At 41.4% G+C, this 18,277-nt stretch overlaps 1 protein-coding gene across 27 annotated transcripts in view; it reads right to left on the reverse strand.

Moving 5' to 3' along the window:
• TCF12 (transcription factor 12) overlaps window positions 1–18,277 on the reverse strand; it is a 186,820-nt gene that overhangs the window by 39,167 nt on the left and 129,376 nt on the right. For 22 of the 27 annotated variants that reach the window (NM_205375.4, XM_040706208.2, XM_040706218.2 and 19 more), the window contains 2 exon segments: window positions 9,072–9,124; window positions 12,121–12,256. In NM_205375.4, the coding sequence (NP_990706.2) occupies window positions 9,072–9,124; window positions 12,121–12,256 (189 nt within the window). 27 annotated transcript variants of the gene reach the window in all.

An 18,277-nucleotide genomic window follows, 5' to 3' on the forward strand; every position in this document is an offset into this window, starting at 1 on the left:
CGGCTGCTTCGCGCGCTCATCCGCGCTTTACCTCACACACCGCGTACTGAGCGCGATGGCGCACTGGAAACGTGACCTCGCGCTCCGCTTTATATTGCATAACACATCCCCGTACGAAAAAATAAAAATTCCATGTCCACGTAATAAAGAGAAGGGGGAAAAAAAACCAAACAAAAAACTTTGGCACGTGTCACAGAACTGCGAGTTACACAATGCTTCAGACAGGCTGCAGCTTCCAGCCCCCACAGCCCTCAGTATTCACACAGGATCCGTGCCAGTTCGCTCTGGTTTTGCTTTCCTCACTCAGCAGCGGCACTAATTAACAGACGTGGGGCCGGGGAGAAGCGGGCAAAGGCACAGCATCGCCTCCCGACAAAAGCAGGAAAGCACTTCGGGACTGGGAAAACAGGCAGAGCTCAGCTCAGCACTACAGGAGGGATGAAGGCCGCGCGACCCGCCTCGCTCAGCCCAGCACCGTGCGCGAGTCGCAGCTCTGAGCTACGGAGATGTGTGGGGACAGACGGACTGCAGAGGAATACCGTGATAGATAAAAGCCTTAGATCTGCTGTATACCCCTTATCTCGGGACGTAGCCACCGCAGTGCCTGTGAACGCACAGAACGCACATCCTGACAAAAAATAACCACACTTCAGGCTGAAAACCCTCTTCAGTGAACTCTTCCAAGCAGTTGTGAGATGGCTGTGCTCGGCACACACATCCCGCAGCTCACATCTGCTGAAGCACTCTCACATTTTCCCCGCAAGCCCAACTCTACGCCCACAGCCGCCTGGCCCTGCAGCCAGGCCAGTGCCGCCACGGCTCCCCTGCACAAAGGGCGCAGCAGCAGCTGCAAAAAGGAACATCGCGCTACTTCAGACTATTAAGCGCCAGCCCCGCAGAGTGACTCGCAGCTTCTTTCTTCCCCCAGGGACCACAAGGACTCATTCCGGCCCCCAGAGAAGTTTTAAGAAGCTTTGATTTGCAACTCACAATGCCATTCCTTAAATCTCACTATCATTCGAGACTCTACAGATGAGGTACGCTAAAGGATCTTCAGATCTTTTTGTGTGTGCTGCTTCTCACAGCACACCAGACTTCAATCATTCAGACTCACGTAAAATCTGCTTTCAGTATTTGGGAGTTGGAAAAGAAAGCCTTTTTTTTTTTTCTTCCTTCTCTCCCTAAAATAAATCAAGCACACAAACTTTACTTTTAGATTCAGTTCTTTGAAGTAAAGGCTGTCCTCAACCTCTCTGAAATTGCTCCCATCCCTCCACATATACATGCTCCATTTTCAGAACAGTTGTATTTGAGATGAAGTGCACCACAGAGTCCCTCTTCAATGCTGAACGTGATGCACGTGTACTAAAAGTAACTGGGTAGATGTTAAAACCTACGGTGGGAAAGCTAACCTTCCAGCATAGCACTGGGGTATGGATATGTGCTCTTCACATTACCACTGTCCTGTACCTGTATAGAGCAATTGTGATGAAAAACACCTAGCAATATTAACATTTACCAACACAACTAACAGTTATCCGTACGAGGACATGACTGGCACTGTTCATCGGGTAAGACAAAAACAACAGCAGAACCAATGAAGTTGACTACTGCCACATCAAACACTGTCAGTCTGTAGACAAACTAGTTCAGTGAGCGCTACCTCCACAACGATCCAAGAAACAGATTGGATCCTGGAATTACCACCCCACAAATCAAACATCGTAATTTCATTTTACCAGAAGGGAAGCGCTCGTCCTACCCTTGGCTACATTGATGCGAATAAAATCTGAACGCACGATACTTGAAATTCATCGCTGTACTTGCTCTACATCTACCGCGCTATTACTTCTCACGGTACTTTTGTTATGCTGATTCACTTAACGGGATCAAATCATAATTCCATCAAGCATATCAAACTTTAACCCACAGATGTTTACTTACACGACAATAGATGAAAAATAGACTGAAAAAGGAATAATTTGAAAAGCCGAACACAAAGCAGCGACATTGTTACCAATAACTGCATTTGTAAGTTAATGTTTTGTGGCTGCAATTTTTTTAATCCCCGTTTAAGCTAAGCGACAGCTGCTCTGAAATTTGTTTTCTTAAGAGAATCATGTTGCAGTGCAATGAATCAGAGCTGGATCAGTGATACTGTACTCAAGGCAGTTGTTTACCCAATTTTCCTTGGTGACAAGTCAGGGGTTAATCTTATGACTCAGCCTGACAAAACAAGTCAGCTGGAGACAGGGCCAATTTTTTAAACTTGATTTCAGACAGACATGCCGTCAGCAGAGGAGCACTGAACTGACATGCACTTTGTAGCCTGAATTGTTTCCACTCACGACCCTGTACTGTGTGTCACAAACAATAAGCTGCCCGTTACTTAAAGCATACAGAGATAACGAAATCTGTTGCAAACTAGAATGCTGACCTAATAATAAGCCGAGCTACCTGTATAAGAATACTTTTAAAGAGCATTTTAGCAGTAAGTGAATGAACTGTATGCTCTTCCTAAAACCAGCCTATGGCATGCAATACATTTTTGTCCAGAGCCACAAAGCAAATACAGTAAGCACACGTAACCCACACCCAAATTCATTAAAAAAAAATAACAAAACAGCCGTAATTCCTCTAGGTTGCTGAAAATTATTCATCCTACCACAGAAAAGATAACTTTTTAAGTGCCTCAATAGACAAGAGCCACCCTCTGGTCAAACGTTCCACAACAAGACTGAAGCACTCATACTTTTAAAAAGCTACTGCCTTTTACTCGCAGTTTTATTATTTTAAATGGTTGTTGTGTTCAAACACAACAAGCAGCACAAATGTTCAGAGTTGTTTATATCCAACTGTAAGGTGTAAGTCATGAGTTTCCTCGGCAAGAGCTGGCTTCAATCTTTCTGAAAAATGGTAACTTGATGTAACCCCAAACCTACTACTGACGGGACAACCCATACTGCTCCTAATTTCTGGCTGATTTTCTGGGGCGAGGTTCACTTGCTATCTTTGGAAACGGGGCTAAGACAGCCGCTCTATGAGGCTCCCCTCATCCCCACCCTGTGCAAGGCTGGGAGTCGTTATCAGTTTGAACCATATTTGAAGATGGAGCAGAAGGTTCAGAAGCGATTAAGTTCTGATCAGTTCCAAGAACAGTGGGAGCCGAGACACGGGAGAGCCCAAGTGACGCTGCACTGCGGGAAGGAGGCAATGGCAGCAGGAAGGCAAGCTCTGAGAAGCTGCTGCTAGCCAAGGCACACACATACACGCTTAAATCCAATTCGAGCAACTTCTCATTTGGAAGAGACAGAAAACAAGTAACAAATACTAACGTAATTGATATTACGCCTTATCTACTGCTAGCCCATAGCAAAGTTACACGCTTTTTGTGAGAGTTTCTCTGTTTTTAGCAAAATACATTCCAGTTACCTATAGGGGTGAGGTAAAAAACTGAAGTAAACATTCGGTCTTAAGTGGAAGTTACAGTTACAAAGCCCCTCCGGGGATCTCTCCACATAATATCGAATTTCAGATGTTCGGATTTCTTAATACAAATATTTTACCAGAGTGGAAAGAATGAGGAAAAGGAGCCATATATCACATTCCTCAGAACAAAACGCGGGCAACGTATTTGAAGAGATTTAAAAACTTGTTTGGAACACACGACGGGTAATACCTTAACACTGTTCAAATTCATCGCTTTGCTGGGAAGCCGCCCGCACACGGACCCACGGCCGGGCCAGGCCGCAGCTCACAGCCGCGCCCCACAGCCGCAGCTCACGGCCGGCCCGGCAGCGCGCCCCCCCCGCCCTGCTGCCGGCCACGCCGCGCTCTTGAGGCGGAGGCGCGACGGAGGCCGCCCCCTGCCGGCCCGCTCTGGAACCGCGCCCCGCCGCAGCGCGCGGTCGGAAACGCCGAGCCGCAGCGGCCTCAGAAGGCGGCCCGTCAAAACGCGGGCCGCTGGTTGGCCCCAGCCTCTATTCCCCCGCACTTTTCTCCCTTTCTTTTCTACTTCAGCTTGCTGCTTGGCTTTTTTGCAAATGGAGTTTGCGCTATCAAACCCTAATGATGTCACTGCCTTTGCGTGGCCCTATGGAAAGGCAGAGGGCAAACCATCACCAGCAGCCCTGGATGTTGGCACCATTAAGCCCCACAAGCACATCTCCCAAACGCTGCAACTTGCTTTCTTTACACATCCTCACATCCCAACAGGCCGGTGCCAAAGATGGGAAGGAACGGGCTTCCAAGATCCTTTAGTCCTTACCTACTGTGCTAAAATACCACACTAATTTACAATAATGAAAACATCTTCCAGGTCAAGCAGGAGTTGCAGCGGTTCCATGCAGCCCCCCCACATAACGACACGAGCTGCAATTCAGGTGCGTTACTTTCTCAGAAAGCAGCTTTACAACGCTGCACTGGTTCGACTCTTCCACGTGGGTATGTGCTCTAATTTACAAGCGTCTAATATGCTCATTTTGATGTGTTGTGAAAAAGTAAAAAAATCCACCAGTAAATCCAACAACAGAGGAACATCTGCACACTTACATACATGTACTTACAACTGTCACAGAAGGTTTCTCAATAAAGCAACCTTAGATAATCCACCACAGTCAGACACCAGGATAGTTAGCCTGGAAACAGGATCTGACTGCAACCAAAAAACGCTGCTAAGAGAGGGTTACGTAAGTATCAGCACAAGCCATCTGAACTCTCACAGCAAGACCTTGCAATGGCTTGTTTAATGACAGCTAATTGCCTCTGACTTCATGTGCATAGCAAAGAGAGGATGGGACGCTATAGTCTGTGATCGGATCAATTTCACGTCCCTTTCCTAAAAACATTATCCTTTGACTCAGATGGTGAAAGCATAAGCATAAAGCAGAAGACAGACTGCATCACGAAGAAGCCACACGCTCTGCCCTGCATTATCCGTAGGGGTTCGTTTGCTCACTTTTGTTACTGAAAAATGCCTTATAAAACACCGCACAGCATCAGAGGCAGGGGTCATTTACTGACGTCTTTGTGAGCGTTAAACACTGAAGACAAGAATGACAGCTGAATGTGTCACTCGTTTGCAAAAGGCAATTCAGAACAACTCCAAACCAACTCTAAATGCTACTTATGTTTTGGCACCACCGCATTTTGTGGGAACGAGTCAGTTAAACACAGCACCTCAGCTCAGCAGTGTATCTACACAGCCTGCTCTGGGGGTTTTGTTCAGATGCACTTTCCAGAAAAGAGCCAAAGACTTGGTAAGAACTACTCTAAGGAGGCTGCTTTACACCAGGCTACCTCACCGCATGCTCAACTTGTCAGTAGTGAGGATAATTCTCCAAAGAAAGTCCACCTGCACTACTATGTGTTGTATTGTTTTTAATACAATTCCAACATTTAAAATCTCAAAAATTGGGTTTCAGATAAACAGAGAAGTGAATCACTTCCACCTGTTTCAAAAACTCTCCTTTTAGCTCTGGTGAGGAACAGAGGTAGGAGGAGCACAGAAGGGAGCAAAATCTATTTTTCTTCTGGCACCTTCAGCCACCATTAGTATCTTCATAACACAGCTCTTAAAATACACTTCCCAAGTGCACTCCAGCATGTTAAAAAAAAAAAAGCTCGAAGTGTGTGGGAAGTAATTCTATGCACGCAAACCACATTTCCTCTCCCTATACTTGATAAAGAATTCTTGCAACGTATTAGCACACACGGACTACATGCATACAATACAGCGTGACTGATATAAGGAACTTCTATTACCAAGCTGTATGTCACATTGATTTTACTGAAAATCATGAGCTTAAATTTAGAAATATCTATTAGAAAATGGAAAAGGGTAGGTTTAGATACAAGGAAGAAATTACTATTGAGGCAGTGAGGCCCTGGCACAGCCTGCCCCAAAGGAGCTGTGGGTGCCCCATGCCTGGAGGTGCTCAAGGCCAGGCTGGATGGGGATCTGGGCAGCTGATCTGGTGGGTGGAGTCCCTGTCCACGGCACGGGGTTGGAACTGGATGGTCTTTAAGGTCCCTTCCAACCCATTCCGTGATTCTATGATACGAGTAAATAATACCATGCTTTTGCTCAAAGCACATCCACAGTTAAATTACTATCCCCCTGTGCCTTTCCAAACAAGCCCTACTGTTCTCTCTACATATTGAGAAGTCCTTTGGAAACACTGGCTCTGTGCTCTTTCAAAGTGACCCACCAATTAGTTACAATTGGCTCAAGTCACACGATGCTATCACTATTTCTCAACTTGGTTACAGCAACTCCTACAATAAGAAAAGCTCCCAGAATTTGGAATTTCTGAGGACAACTCATCACTGAGCATTTTTAAAAATCTCTTCCTGTAATAGAAGAGGCACAAAAAATCTCTGATCCCTTCCTAGAATAGTTTAATGTAGGTATTCGCATGTCAACACAGAAAATGTTGTGGGGCAAGGACTTAAATCACCACTTGGCCAGCTTCAGATAGGAAAATTTAAAAATACATTTGCGTGGTGCGCTTCGTTTTCACAGTCAGACTCCGAGCTGCATTCCCAGAAGTGCCTCAACAATTCATTATCACTTTTGTACCACTGTTTTTACTTTAGGCCCCCACTGGAACACATGCAGAAAGGCAAGCCTCAAAGCAAATAATCTCAGAAAATACCACTCGTATCTCAAAGAAATAGAAACAAAGTAGATCCATAGAAATTGTAATTTCTTAAACTACTGTTACTGAACAATTAGCTAAGCATTACCTAAGAAATTAAATCACTACAACATCCACTGACATTGTAGCCCGACACAAAAGCACTGGGGAAAAATATCTCTAAGAAAATGAGATTTTTTTAAAATTCAGATTCTTACATTTTTTAAACATTAAATACGAACTACTTTTCCTGTGACTTTCCATTCCCTAATTAACCTTCTCAGCACTACCTACTAGCTAGAACAATTCCATCTCTGCCACAACGCACTGGCTTCTTACAAAGGCGTGGCTAAAATAAGAACAGACAACAATCACATAATTAGTAACTCAAATTTCCTACGATCATCAGTTAAATTTAGTTTTGTGTCATCTGCTAAATGAAATATCTCATCGCACTTTTTCTGGTAATCCATCATCTTATTGCAATGCAGTATTCAGCACTGAAAACACTGAAATATCGAGAGACAGTGCCTGAAAAATGCAGCACAGCTACCTTTGATTATTCACAGTAACTGCACTTCACTGCTCAGATTGCTATCGTGTTAATATAAATAAAATCTAATCAGCATTTGGTTGTCTTCATTAAGAAGAAAAATAAAAACATCTGAAAAATACTGCTGTTTAAATTTAATGCCCAGTAAGAGAAATGAGATGAATTTTTCATTCACTAAAGTGATCTCTTTACCTGGCTAATGCCACTAAATATTAAACACGTAATGCAAGTTTTATTACTTTTCGAGAATTACAGTAATAAATTGCAAGGAAACTGCACTGCTATGTATTTTAGCTTCTCTGACATTTCAAATATATTTTTGTTAATCTAGCAGAAATCATTTGCTAGACTGTAAAGCCACCCTACATAACACACAACTGTTAAAATGTAAATTGCCAAACTATTTTTAGCTGTTGCTGAAGGGCTGGGGTTGGGGGAGGGAAAAAAAAAAAAAGGAAAAAAAAGAAAAGGAAGAAAAAGAATATTCCTGGCCTCGGGAATAATGATTTGAGGCATTGTGTTCATTTTGTTTATCAAGCAGCTATTCAGCCTCTAGTGGGGCCCAAGTGCTTATGCAAGCAAAAGCTTTTAAGAGTGCCTGCAGCTGCAATCCTGGCTTCCAGGTAGGCTGCAGGTTCAGAGCACAGCTGCCCCAGGCTATCCCCGCTATCGCAGCTCCATCTGCAAGTACGATTAAAATAGGATTTCAGATCCAGGGTTCGGTAGGTATCACCGTGAGCCGGGGGAGGGAGAAGGGGAAGAGAGGGAGGAGAGAACGGGGGAGATGCAAGGACTGGAAGACACCATCCATACTTCAGACTTCATACAAAATAAAAAGATCGGCCTCATTTTGCTCCCGCTATATTACTGTTGCCTGTGCAGTATGTGCTATTCAGCCTATCCGGCTCTGAGTTATGACTCATCCGAGTGCACCTGCGCCCATGTGTTAAGTACTGCCAAATAAAAGCCCAACACGCATTTACACAACAAAGAGATGTACCCCGCAAGGCAGCAGCGCTTCCCCCTCCCCTCCTGTTTGTTCTGAGCAGGAAGAAAAATAATTCTGTCCTTCACTTCACTGGGGATTTTTCACTTCACGTAGATCTTTAAATGCAGATTCATTTATAAACAAATTTTCTTCCTTTTAAGAATAAAGCATATTTAATACCGCAGAACACCCCTATAGCATTAGATTATCACAGCCATTAATGATTTTTCCACCAAAACCCTTCCAACCTTTTTCATCAAAGCCCTTTATTCTCGAAGGATAAATTTTCAAGCAAAGAGGGATCAACAAACTAGTTGCTTGAAAGCTTTCCTGATGCTAGGCTGAAGTTAGGAAAGGCTTAATGAAGGCTTTAAAATCCACCAGGGCTTCACAATGAACATCTGACTCGGTGATTTATGCATATTAATAACCTCAGTCCTACTGAGGCAAGCTGAGCTGTACATGTCCTCCGAATCTTAATGTCTTCAGCTCCACTGGGATTATTACAAATGTAAATTTCTAAGATTCTCAGCTATTAATCTCTGTCTGTCCTCCTGTTCAGCAACATAATGACTAATTAAACATCAAAAGACCTGTACAGGAGATCTTCTTTGACAGCTCCTGGCCCAGCTCTCTTCCCAAGAGAGGAATTCAAATGACAGGGACAAGTGGGTAGGAGCATATGAGCAAGCTACAAATCACTGCTATGAAATCTAAAAATTACACATCAAATGTGTATTTAGTCCTCAAAAACCACTCCCAGTCACCTAGCATAGCCATTCATGTCCAGTGGATAGCCTTCCTAGTGATACTTAAGTAATTAGCATGTCAGCTGAATAGAACCCAGTTTCAGCCCACTTTACTTACTCTAAGTAAAACAATTGGTACTTACAGAAGAAGGCAAACCAGGGGGCACCTTTCTTACTTTCTTTGTCTGTAGAGGATCTGTTCAGAGAAACAACACATTTCATCAATCTCTGCACTGTAGATGGAGAAGAACTACTAGCCACAGTTTGTTTCTTTTCACAGAATTGCAATTCTTATCTTTTTAATTCAGGTGCTTTCTAAAAATTATTTTGTGCAATGAAATTTGTGATCACTACAAGAGGTACTTAAATATGTAACACACACACGTTCTTTGCTAAGATAACACTGATAAATAATTGCGAGTCTTTCCATAAGGAAAGCAGTTACCCCAAAAACACCAACGCTGCAGGCAATGTTGATGCCAGGGCACTCTTTGATGAAAAACGAAGTAACACTGTGAGATGTGTAATAAGCAAAGTGGACTGGTCATCAACACACATTCTTTCTGCATTTCTTAATAAAGACCTAAATATGGAAAACTGATATAAATTTCTATCGCATGAAGAATACACTGAGGTTGTAAGTATTAGCAAATCTAATGATGTAATTACTTTTCTTAAGCAACAAATGTAACTCAAATTTTCATCTAACGGTGAAGTTGGAAATATACCTGCTGCCTTCCATCAGTAATAATGTTCACAAATCAAAAGTAGCCAGCAATTTCACTACCTAACTCTACAATCTGAACCAGTTTAGTCATTTGCTAATAACATTAATCTGAATAGCATACATGCAAATTACAAGTTAACAGATGTTCTGAAAATGAACGTTACAATTTCTACAGCTGACCCACTGAGTCTTCAATTAAAACAGAGAATTTCTATTTTTGTTTTCATTCAGAAGAGTATTATCACAACTTTAGCATAAGACATGACAAGATGAAAAAAATGATTCGTTCCCATGTGTAATAAATGCACAAAACTGCAGGTAAACATACTTGATGGATATATTTACTCCGATCACGCCATACAAGATGTCTGAAAGGGAAGTGCTTTTTGCAAGAGGTATTTACACTGCACACAGAGTGTGACCTAGAAGGGAACCCTGCTTGATGTCACTGAACTTAAAGGAGCAAATTTAAAGAGGGTTTGTTGAAAACCCTGGATAGGCCATAATTCACATTTGCTTTAAATTCTTAGACAGTAGTTTTATACCCTTTAACTAATCAATTAAAAAAAAAAAAAACAAAAAACAACACAAAAACAGCTATTTCACATGTACATTCTCAAGCCACCAGAAAAGATTTGAGAGATTTTTTTTCCTGGGATTCTGAAAATGCACTGTCATAAATTTGTAACATCCATCTTCCCATGTCCCAGGTTGCAGTTGGGCAGGTTTAGCCATAACAGAAAGAGGAATATTATGCCGCTGCAGTTTGAAAAGATTTATAGCCCCTCAGTTCCCCATTCAAGAAAAAATATGAACAGGAGTACTACCTTGAAAACATTACACTTACCTTCATTACGTTTAATTTAATAATATCTGGAGCTTAAATCCCTTACACTTTGAACAATAATCTAATTAAACTACATATTCAAGTATATACTAGAAATTAGACAATCTGGATTAGGATTCTCCCTCAGTTGCTGTTTCAAATACCCCCTCAACTTTTCTGCTCGTGTTAATGTCTCTGTCCAGCACCCCAAGCCATGCTGTAGCAGGCACCCTGCGACCCACGACCACAGCAAGTTACTATTTCATTCATTTTTCACTGAACTGATGGGGGTAAACGATGGGAGTAAATAACAAAAGTATTTTCTGTGGAAAGAAGCCAGCAAACAAAATATTTCACTGAAATTTCCTTAGATTGTTCTACTAAGATTGTTCTACAGATCTGAAGAATGTCTGCAGTTGGTCTGCGTATACTAAGGAGCATGACTACTTCCAAAATATTTGTAAAGAAAGGCAACCCCAGATTAAATGATGGCTGTCTTGACAACAGGTTAAATAAGCTGGATGAAAAAGCACCTATATGTAGGTATAGGCAAAGTTCCAAAGTCACATTTTAATAACTAAATGTTAAAAAAAAAACAAAAAAACAACAATTTGAAGCATGTTTAGGACTATTTTAATACTCAAGACTTTGCAGTTTTTAGATAATACTAAAGTTATTTCAAGAAATAATTTGAATTTGATGAAATGTTATTTTGAGTAAAGTATGTTTTAAGTTATATTGTTCCAGAAAGAAAGACTGAGTTTATGTGCTACAAAGAACAAGGAGCATTCAAAAAAAACACAGAACTAGAGCAATCAATGACATAAAATGCTAACATGGAAAATATGGTGGCTTTTAAACTAGAATATCAGGTTACAGGGGTGGGTTTTGTTGTTGTTGTTTGTTTTTTTTAACTTGCATACTCAGCTATTTGGGATACTCCTATAGCAGAAGTGATAGAACAGCTGGCTCATTCTTGGTTCTCTAATTCAACAGAAAGTTAGAGCTATCAAATATTAACCAGCAACTATGACTGAGGAAAAAAGTTCTATTTATCAGCAAGTATCTCTAGAATGTAAATGCTTTGATACTATTGTAACTACTTCTAAGCAGGTTCTTTCCTGCCTGTTTTGCAAAGTAGCTGAACTTCAGGATAAACTACTAGTCTCCAATTGCTAACAACTTTAAAGGCATGCTGAACCAATTACAATGAACTATGTATTACCCTGAATAAAGTTACTTTTAGCATATAAAAGGATAATTGTTTCCCTTTTGTGTCTTTCCGCTACTAAATAATGGTAATGACCTCAAGGTCAGGCATTTCCAGGAGTTAATGATGGCATGGGTTAAGGGCACTCAGCTGGTCATCAACTCCTATCCATCTGTCATTATTGCTTTTGCAATTAAGGGTTGTATTGGAGTTTCTTGTTTGTTTTATAAGCAACACCGATCAGTGTCGAATTCAAACTAGCACCTCAAAGAAAATGTTAATAATTCTGCTCTCTCTCTTACAGCATTTTGTTGTAATTTACATGCTCGCTACACAGCGATCTCCAGTATACAAGATGAGCTGTCAAAAAAATCAAGTCTGCAGAAATGTGTCACAAATGAAAGTTTAACAACTGTCCCTATTACTCACCAAGAGCTGGCGAGTCATGAAGTGGTCTTCGGCGCTGATTTGTGCCAGAAAATGGGTAGTAGGTTGTTCCAGGTTTCCCCGAGGATGACAGCTGACCCGGACTTCCAAGTCCCATATCTGATCGGAGCAGACTAGTCTGCAAAATATACAGAGAAGAGAAAGTTAAGATCTGTAACAATTAAGCTGTTAATACATCATATTAACAAATAATTAAATGCATATAGTATGCTTAACATTTGTAGGCGTTTACTGGGTTTTCAGTGAAGGCCTTTGAGTATGGAAAATATCCAATAGCATAATTCAGAGAGGTAGAGAAAGTTTGGCTGTAAGCCTCCAAACAACAGAATCACTTCTGTAAAGGGTCTGAAAGAATCAATCCACAGTTCAATTGTAAATCATAATACCTTGTTTAGTTTTCCAAATAACAGCTCATGTATTATACATTATAAAGAAAACTGATAAAAACTGCTGAATTTACAGCGTGACATCAGGTTTCAGTACATACATAGAAACCCAGTTACATTACATTCATAAAAACACGTAAGAACTATCCCCCCAAAAATCACACAGGCAAAAGAGATAACAGATTAACACAGAATATAAAACTTTATGACATTTTAAAAGCTTCATCACAGTATTCAAACACATTTTGTTTCCTTTTCAACTTCTGTGACACTGAAGTGAATGCCAGTGATTTACAGGATTGTGTTTTTTCATGGGTGGTACCATGCTTCACTTTTAGTCCCACAATCCCCAAACAGTGGGCTGAAACCCACGAAGTCTTTTTGTGCAGGAAACACAAGCCAAGCAGTAAAAATGGACTCAGTGGAGCTTTAACACTGAATGTTGCATACAGCTTTTCCACTTGCACTAACATCCACAGCTAAACCTCTGTACTTTGCTTTTCATACACTCAGAATGTGAGTGCTTTAAGGTCACCACGGAGCAGCAGCCTTCAGATACAAATTATCTGATGTTCATTTCTTCATTCTAGGTCATTATGCAGTCCAGTCCTCATACATAGGAGAAGTAAACCATATGGCTGCTGGTTGGCAGGATAACAATCACGTCTGCCTACATCCAAACTGTGCTAATGTTTCAATCATCAGATGATGCAAGATAAAAACCACTGACTGGATTAACATTTACACCAAAACCAGCCTGAGCTGTCACCTAGTTAAGTTCCCCCCTTTCGGCCCCACAGTTCCCAAGTTTTGTTGTCTATCCTCCTCCACCCCATATGCTCCCAGAGCCGCAGTCAGGCTCTGCAGGCAGCACAGCTGCAGGCCCCACAATGGCAGCAACTGCTCAGCACTGCTGCTTCCCGGCTGCAGCAGCTCACTGCAGTGCATCCACACGCCATTGCTTCTCATTTTCCTCACCTGCCACGTTATGGCCCAAGTAGGAAACTTGGACAATACTTTGTGAAAAGCACTTCTTCTGAACCATCACTGTCAAAAAATAAACAAAGACTAAGTCTGTAAATTGGGTATCTCTCTCAGGACTTAACCAAAAAGTAAGATGAGCTCCAGCCCAGGATTACCCAGACCTGAAGGAAAGTTTCCTTGCACAGCCCCTGTGGAAGAAGTGCTGTGATAGTTCTCTCCTGAAGCAGAAGCAAGGCCCTAGAGACACACCGGAGATGCTGAGGTTGGAGGGACCTCTGTATTGAGTATACAGACCCAGTAAGTCCCAAACTGTGCAACCCATTCTTCAGAAGTCTCCTAGCCTATACTGTGTTTGGTTAAGAGTTTTTATTCCTCTCAAAAACAACAAACAACAACCGCAACCAACCAAGAAAAGCCAAACCAACCCACCAAAAAGCACCACCCAGAAACCCATATCCCTCTTCTGCCATTTCCACCATCAAATGAGGCATCTGTTTAAAATTTCATAATTGTTCTCAAGTCTTCCCAAATAAAATAAAAATAGATGTCATTACTTCATCTTATTGATTTTTCTGCCTGTCTGAACCAATTGAGAAGCAATATTGATCAGGACTGATCCTTTCCTAAGGGCATCTGATAAAGAAAGGAATACAGAAATACCTCTGAGGATAGCAGAAAGGCTTTGTATTACCAGCACCGAGCTTCTCCTGCCTAACTGCCTGCGGTCCCTGCGCAGAGGCGGATCGCTTACACGGAGTTTGCAACATTCTCCATAGAGCACAATCACTCTCAATCCGAACCTCATCTGCCAAGTACGAATCCAATTACTGAAGAATAATCAATGACTGGTTATTCTCCTGAACGCTGCTGAGCTCTGTTTGGATTGCTCTTATAAATAAAAAGGCAGCATACTTAAAATTTTGCCTCTTTGGATTTTGTAAGGCGTATTTCCAGCTTTGAAACAAATAGGAACTTATTTAAGCAGTATTTTCCCAAGGGAATACATATTCAATAACCAACCTAAGAAAAACAAACCACACCCTAGAAAGACTTTTATTACAACTGACTAAGAATATAACAATCCCCATTCCAAAGACACTGGAAGAGAGAAAAGAGGTAAACACGCTGCCTTACTTTTCAAGATAATCTCTTTCAGCAAAAAGCCAAACTGTTTCAATGGCCTCAAGGGAGACGGCATGACCTGAGCCCCAAAACAAAGGGGCATTTAAAAACAAAGCTAAACAAGTACTACCGAGGGCTGCTATTTAGACAAATGCTATGCAGGTGTGCCAGGGGTGCCTCTCCTGAAAGCTATTTTCAGAAAAATGAAATGCAAGGAAGTCATGTACTCAGCTGCTGAAATGGTGAGGTGGAGCAAAGAGAATCCTACCTACATAGGAAGGGAGCGAGGCAGTGTGGCAGTATCGCTATATATTGAAGCACCTTTGTCACAGACAACAAGCAAGTTTGTATTGCAGCTGCGTTTACCTCCAAGCAAAGCTAGTTTCCACTCAAACTAAAAAATTAATCAACCATATGCTGATATCAAAATGGTATGTCTGAGAGTTTAAAAGAAAGAGCTCCATACTCAACACAGTTTAAATGGTTTTAAAATTGATTCCTTCAAACATTTCGAGAATACAACTAAAAATCAGTGTCACTATTTTGGAAGTTTTCTTTCACACAGTCCAACTGTTCCAGCCTCTAGAAACCCAGTGACACAACTTGATGCCAAAATACCACTCTGCCTTCAATGAACTCTAAGGACACTGGCCAGCAGAGTTCAGTATGTTGGTAAACAACTCTTTGATTTTCTTGCTTTGATATTAAAAAATGTGGACAACTAAAAGCCTACAGATGTCCTTATACAATACTCCTTGAGGGTCTCAAGTTATATGCAGAGGGTTATATGCAGATAGAAAAGCCAAGCTATGCTGAAATATATATGAGCATTTATTCATTTATTCATTTATTTTAAACAAATACTATCCATATGCTATCTTAGTGCATACGAAGTTTTACCATTTCAAAAATCTATTTGTTATACACAGTTGGCCTTATGATTATTTCCAGGAATCAGCCTTTTTAGTGGTTCAAATCTTGCTTATGTTTACTTTTAAAATGCAAACCAATTAGCAAATACTTCAAGAACTCAGATTCCTGGAGCAGACAAAGCCAAATTACGAAACAGCACGATCCAAATACAACTACGTGCCTTCACATTATTCACTGTTTTCTATCAAAAGCATATCATGGTTGAGAATAAAAAGCAATAGCCCCTTATATGCAACCAATTACAACAGGGCTATTGTGTTGGCATAGAAATGCATTCTGTTCTGGAAATGAGAGTTCACAGAATCATAGAATAACCCAAGCTGGGAGGGGCTCACAAGGATCACTGAGTCCTGGCCCCACAAAGGACCACCCAAAAAAATCAAACCCTATGTCTGAGAGCAGTGTCCAAATGCTCACTGAACTCTGGCAGCTCAGGACTACGTCCACTGCCGTGGGCAGCCTGTTCCATGCCCACTACCCTCTAGTGAGCCTTCCTTTACTTCCCAGCCTGGCTCTCCCAACAGAGCTCCACACCGTTCCCTCAGGCCCTCTCACTGTCACAGAGAGCAGATCTCAGAGCTGCCCTCCGCTCCCTGTGAGGAGCTGCAGCTGCCATAGGCCTCCCCTCAGCCTCCTCTGCTCTGGGCTGAGTAAACCCAGGGACCTTGACTACTCCTCACACTTCTTGCCCTCAGACTCTTTACCATCCCTAATGGCCTCCTAACATCCTTACACCGTGTCACCCAAACTGGCAGGCAGTGCTCCAGGTGAGGCTGTGCCAGCAGTGGGACAATCCCCCCAGGTACCCAGCTGCAGCATCAGGCCTGGTGCACCCCTGCCTTGCTGCCAGCCATGCCCTTTTGGCTCACAGAGCACGCTGCTGACCAATGGGCTGTGTTACCATCAGGCAGAACCCCCAGATCCCTTTCCACAGGAAAGAGTTACAACTCCCCTCTCAATAAACTAGTCATCTAGTTTTTATTTTGCCTAGCTTTTGGAATTGGCTTCCTTTTCAAGAAGTTTATGCATTCAGTCCCAGTAGCAAGGCTCCTATTTAAGGGGGGGGAAACAATCAAAGCACTTAAGTGTTTATATAGCAATTGGGGCTTAGATACATCATTTCACTACAGCAAAATAACACAACAGTACTCATCTCAATCAAATCCCTCGTTTCCTGACTAGCAGGCAGAAGGCAGCTGCACAAATTCCATGAAAGAGAGAAACTAGGACATACTTGGAGACAAACTCACTCAGCATTTCTCAGAATTATGCAAAACAGGCAGTAGAGGTGCAGTTCCTGCCTTACTGTAAGCCCGAAATGCTGCACTAGCAGAGCAGCAGCATTTTGTTGCTTTGATTGAACAAGATGATGGATGAAGACTTGAAGTATGCATAAAGTGTGTCCTAATATTTTATATGTCCTACCTTATAGACACATCTGACAACATGTATGCACTAGTTTAAGTGAATATAGCAAAATGGAGCAAAACTCTGCTAAGCTTGCAAGGTCCCCCAGTTAAATTGTGCAACTCCAAAGGAAAGCTAGCACTAAATTAAACATGGACAAATAATTGCTCTGTGAGATACTAGTGCAGTACAGAGGATTGGGATGCAAATAACCATTCACCTGAGTTCAACGCAATCCAGTATAAGCCAAAAATACAATCAATATAGAAAATGTTCAATTTCACTTCACTTCAGTATACAAACTTTGGCAACTCTCATGTACATGCACTCCAAGATAGGAGCTGAATTTGGAAAAAATAACCAACACTGACATATATCATAAATTCATTTTAAATTTAAATTCTAGAGATATGTTTGCAATTAGGAGTATGCTGTTAAAGAATCTCATCCTCAGAATACCATCAATCGTAATGTGAAATAGTGTTACCATTCTGAGAACAAAGGGACTTTGAATGAGTAATCAATAGCAACTGGCAGAAAATGAGGCATTAATTACGATCCTCTCTAGCGTTTTGTCTCAAACAAGGTTTCATTAAATATATTGTGCTAACCTGTACCTCTTCAAGCCATTACCAATAGATTTGATCCATTTTTGGTCTGTTTCAGGAGTAGAAACAAATCAGAATTAAAAAAGCAACAACAACAAAATGTCTGAAGTGTTATATGATAACTTAAGTATTTTTTCTTGATCAATTTAAAGGAAATCATGGGTTGCTAATAAAACACCTCAGGAGAGGATCCTCTAACAACATGCTGATAATTGCAAACATATTCCTCATTTTAAAAAAGATACTTAGATCTTATAATCTCGATGTAGTCTCTTGAAAATTTAATTATCATCTCCTATACCTAAAGTATCACGCAGGTTTGAGAAGATAATGACAGTCATCCATCAACTGCATCCTGCCAGTGTAATCAGGCTAATCTAGCTCACTGGAGTAAAAAACAGCTACCTAGGGTACTAAACACCGAAGTGATGCAACATCATAAACAAAACAACAGACATTTAGCTCTACTGCCTTCCTAATTAACATTAGCTCTGAAAAATACCAAGGTATCAATATACTGCTTATTCCATGTATATGCCTAAGTGGAATCCACTGCTATGGATAACTCTGTTCATGTGCATGCAGTATTACTGAGCTGGAGCACAGGAACAGAGGATGGTGAAGAAAACATCACAGGAAGAAGTTTGTGCACAAGTTCGAACATTTTTTAAGCAGTGGGAGCAGTAAAGATTAAGTGTG

The sequence above is a fragment of the Gallus gallus genome, chromosome 10, assembly GCF_016699485.2.
Source record: "Gallus gallus isolate bGalGal1 chromosome 10, bGalGal1.mat.broiler.GRCg7b, whole genome shotgun sequence".
Classification (NCBI taxonomy): domain Eukaryota; kingdom Metazoa; phylum Chordata; class Aves; order Galliformes; family Phasianidae; genus Gallus; species Gallus gallus.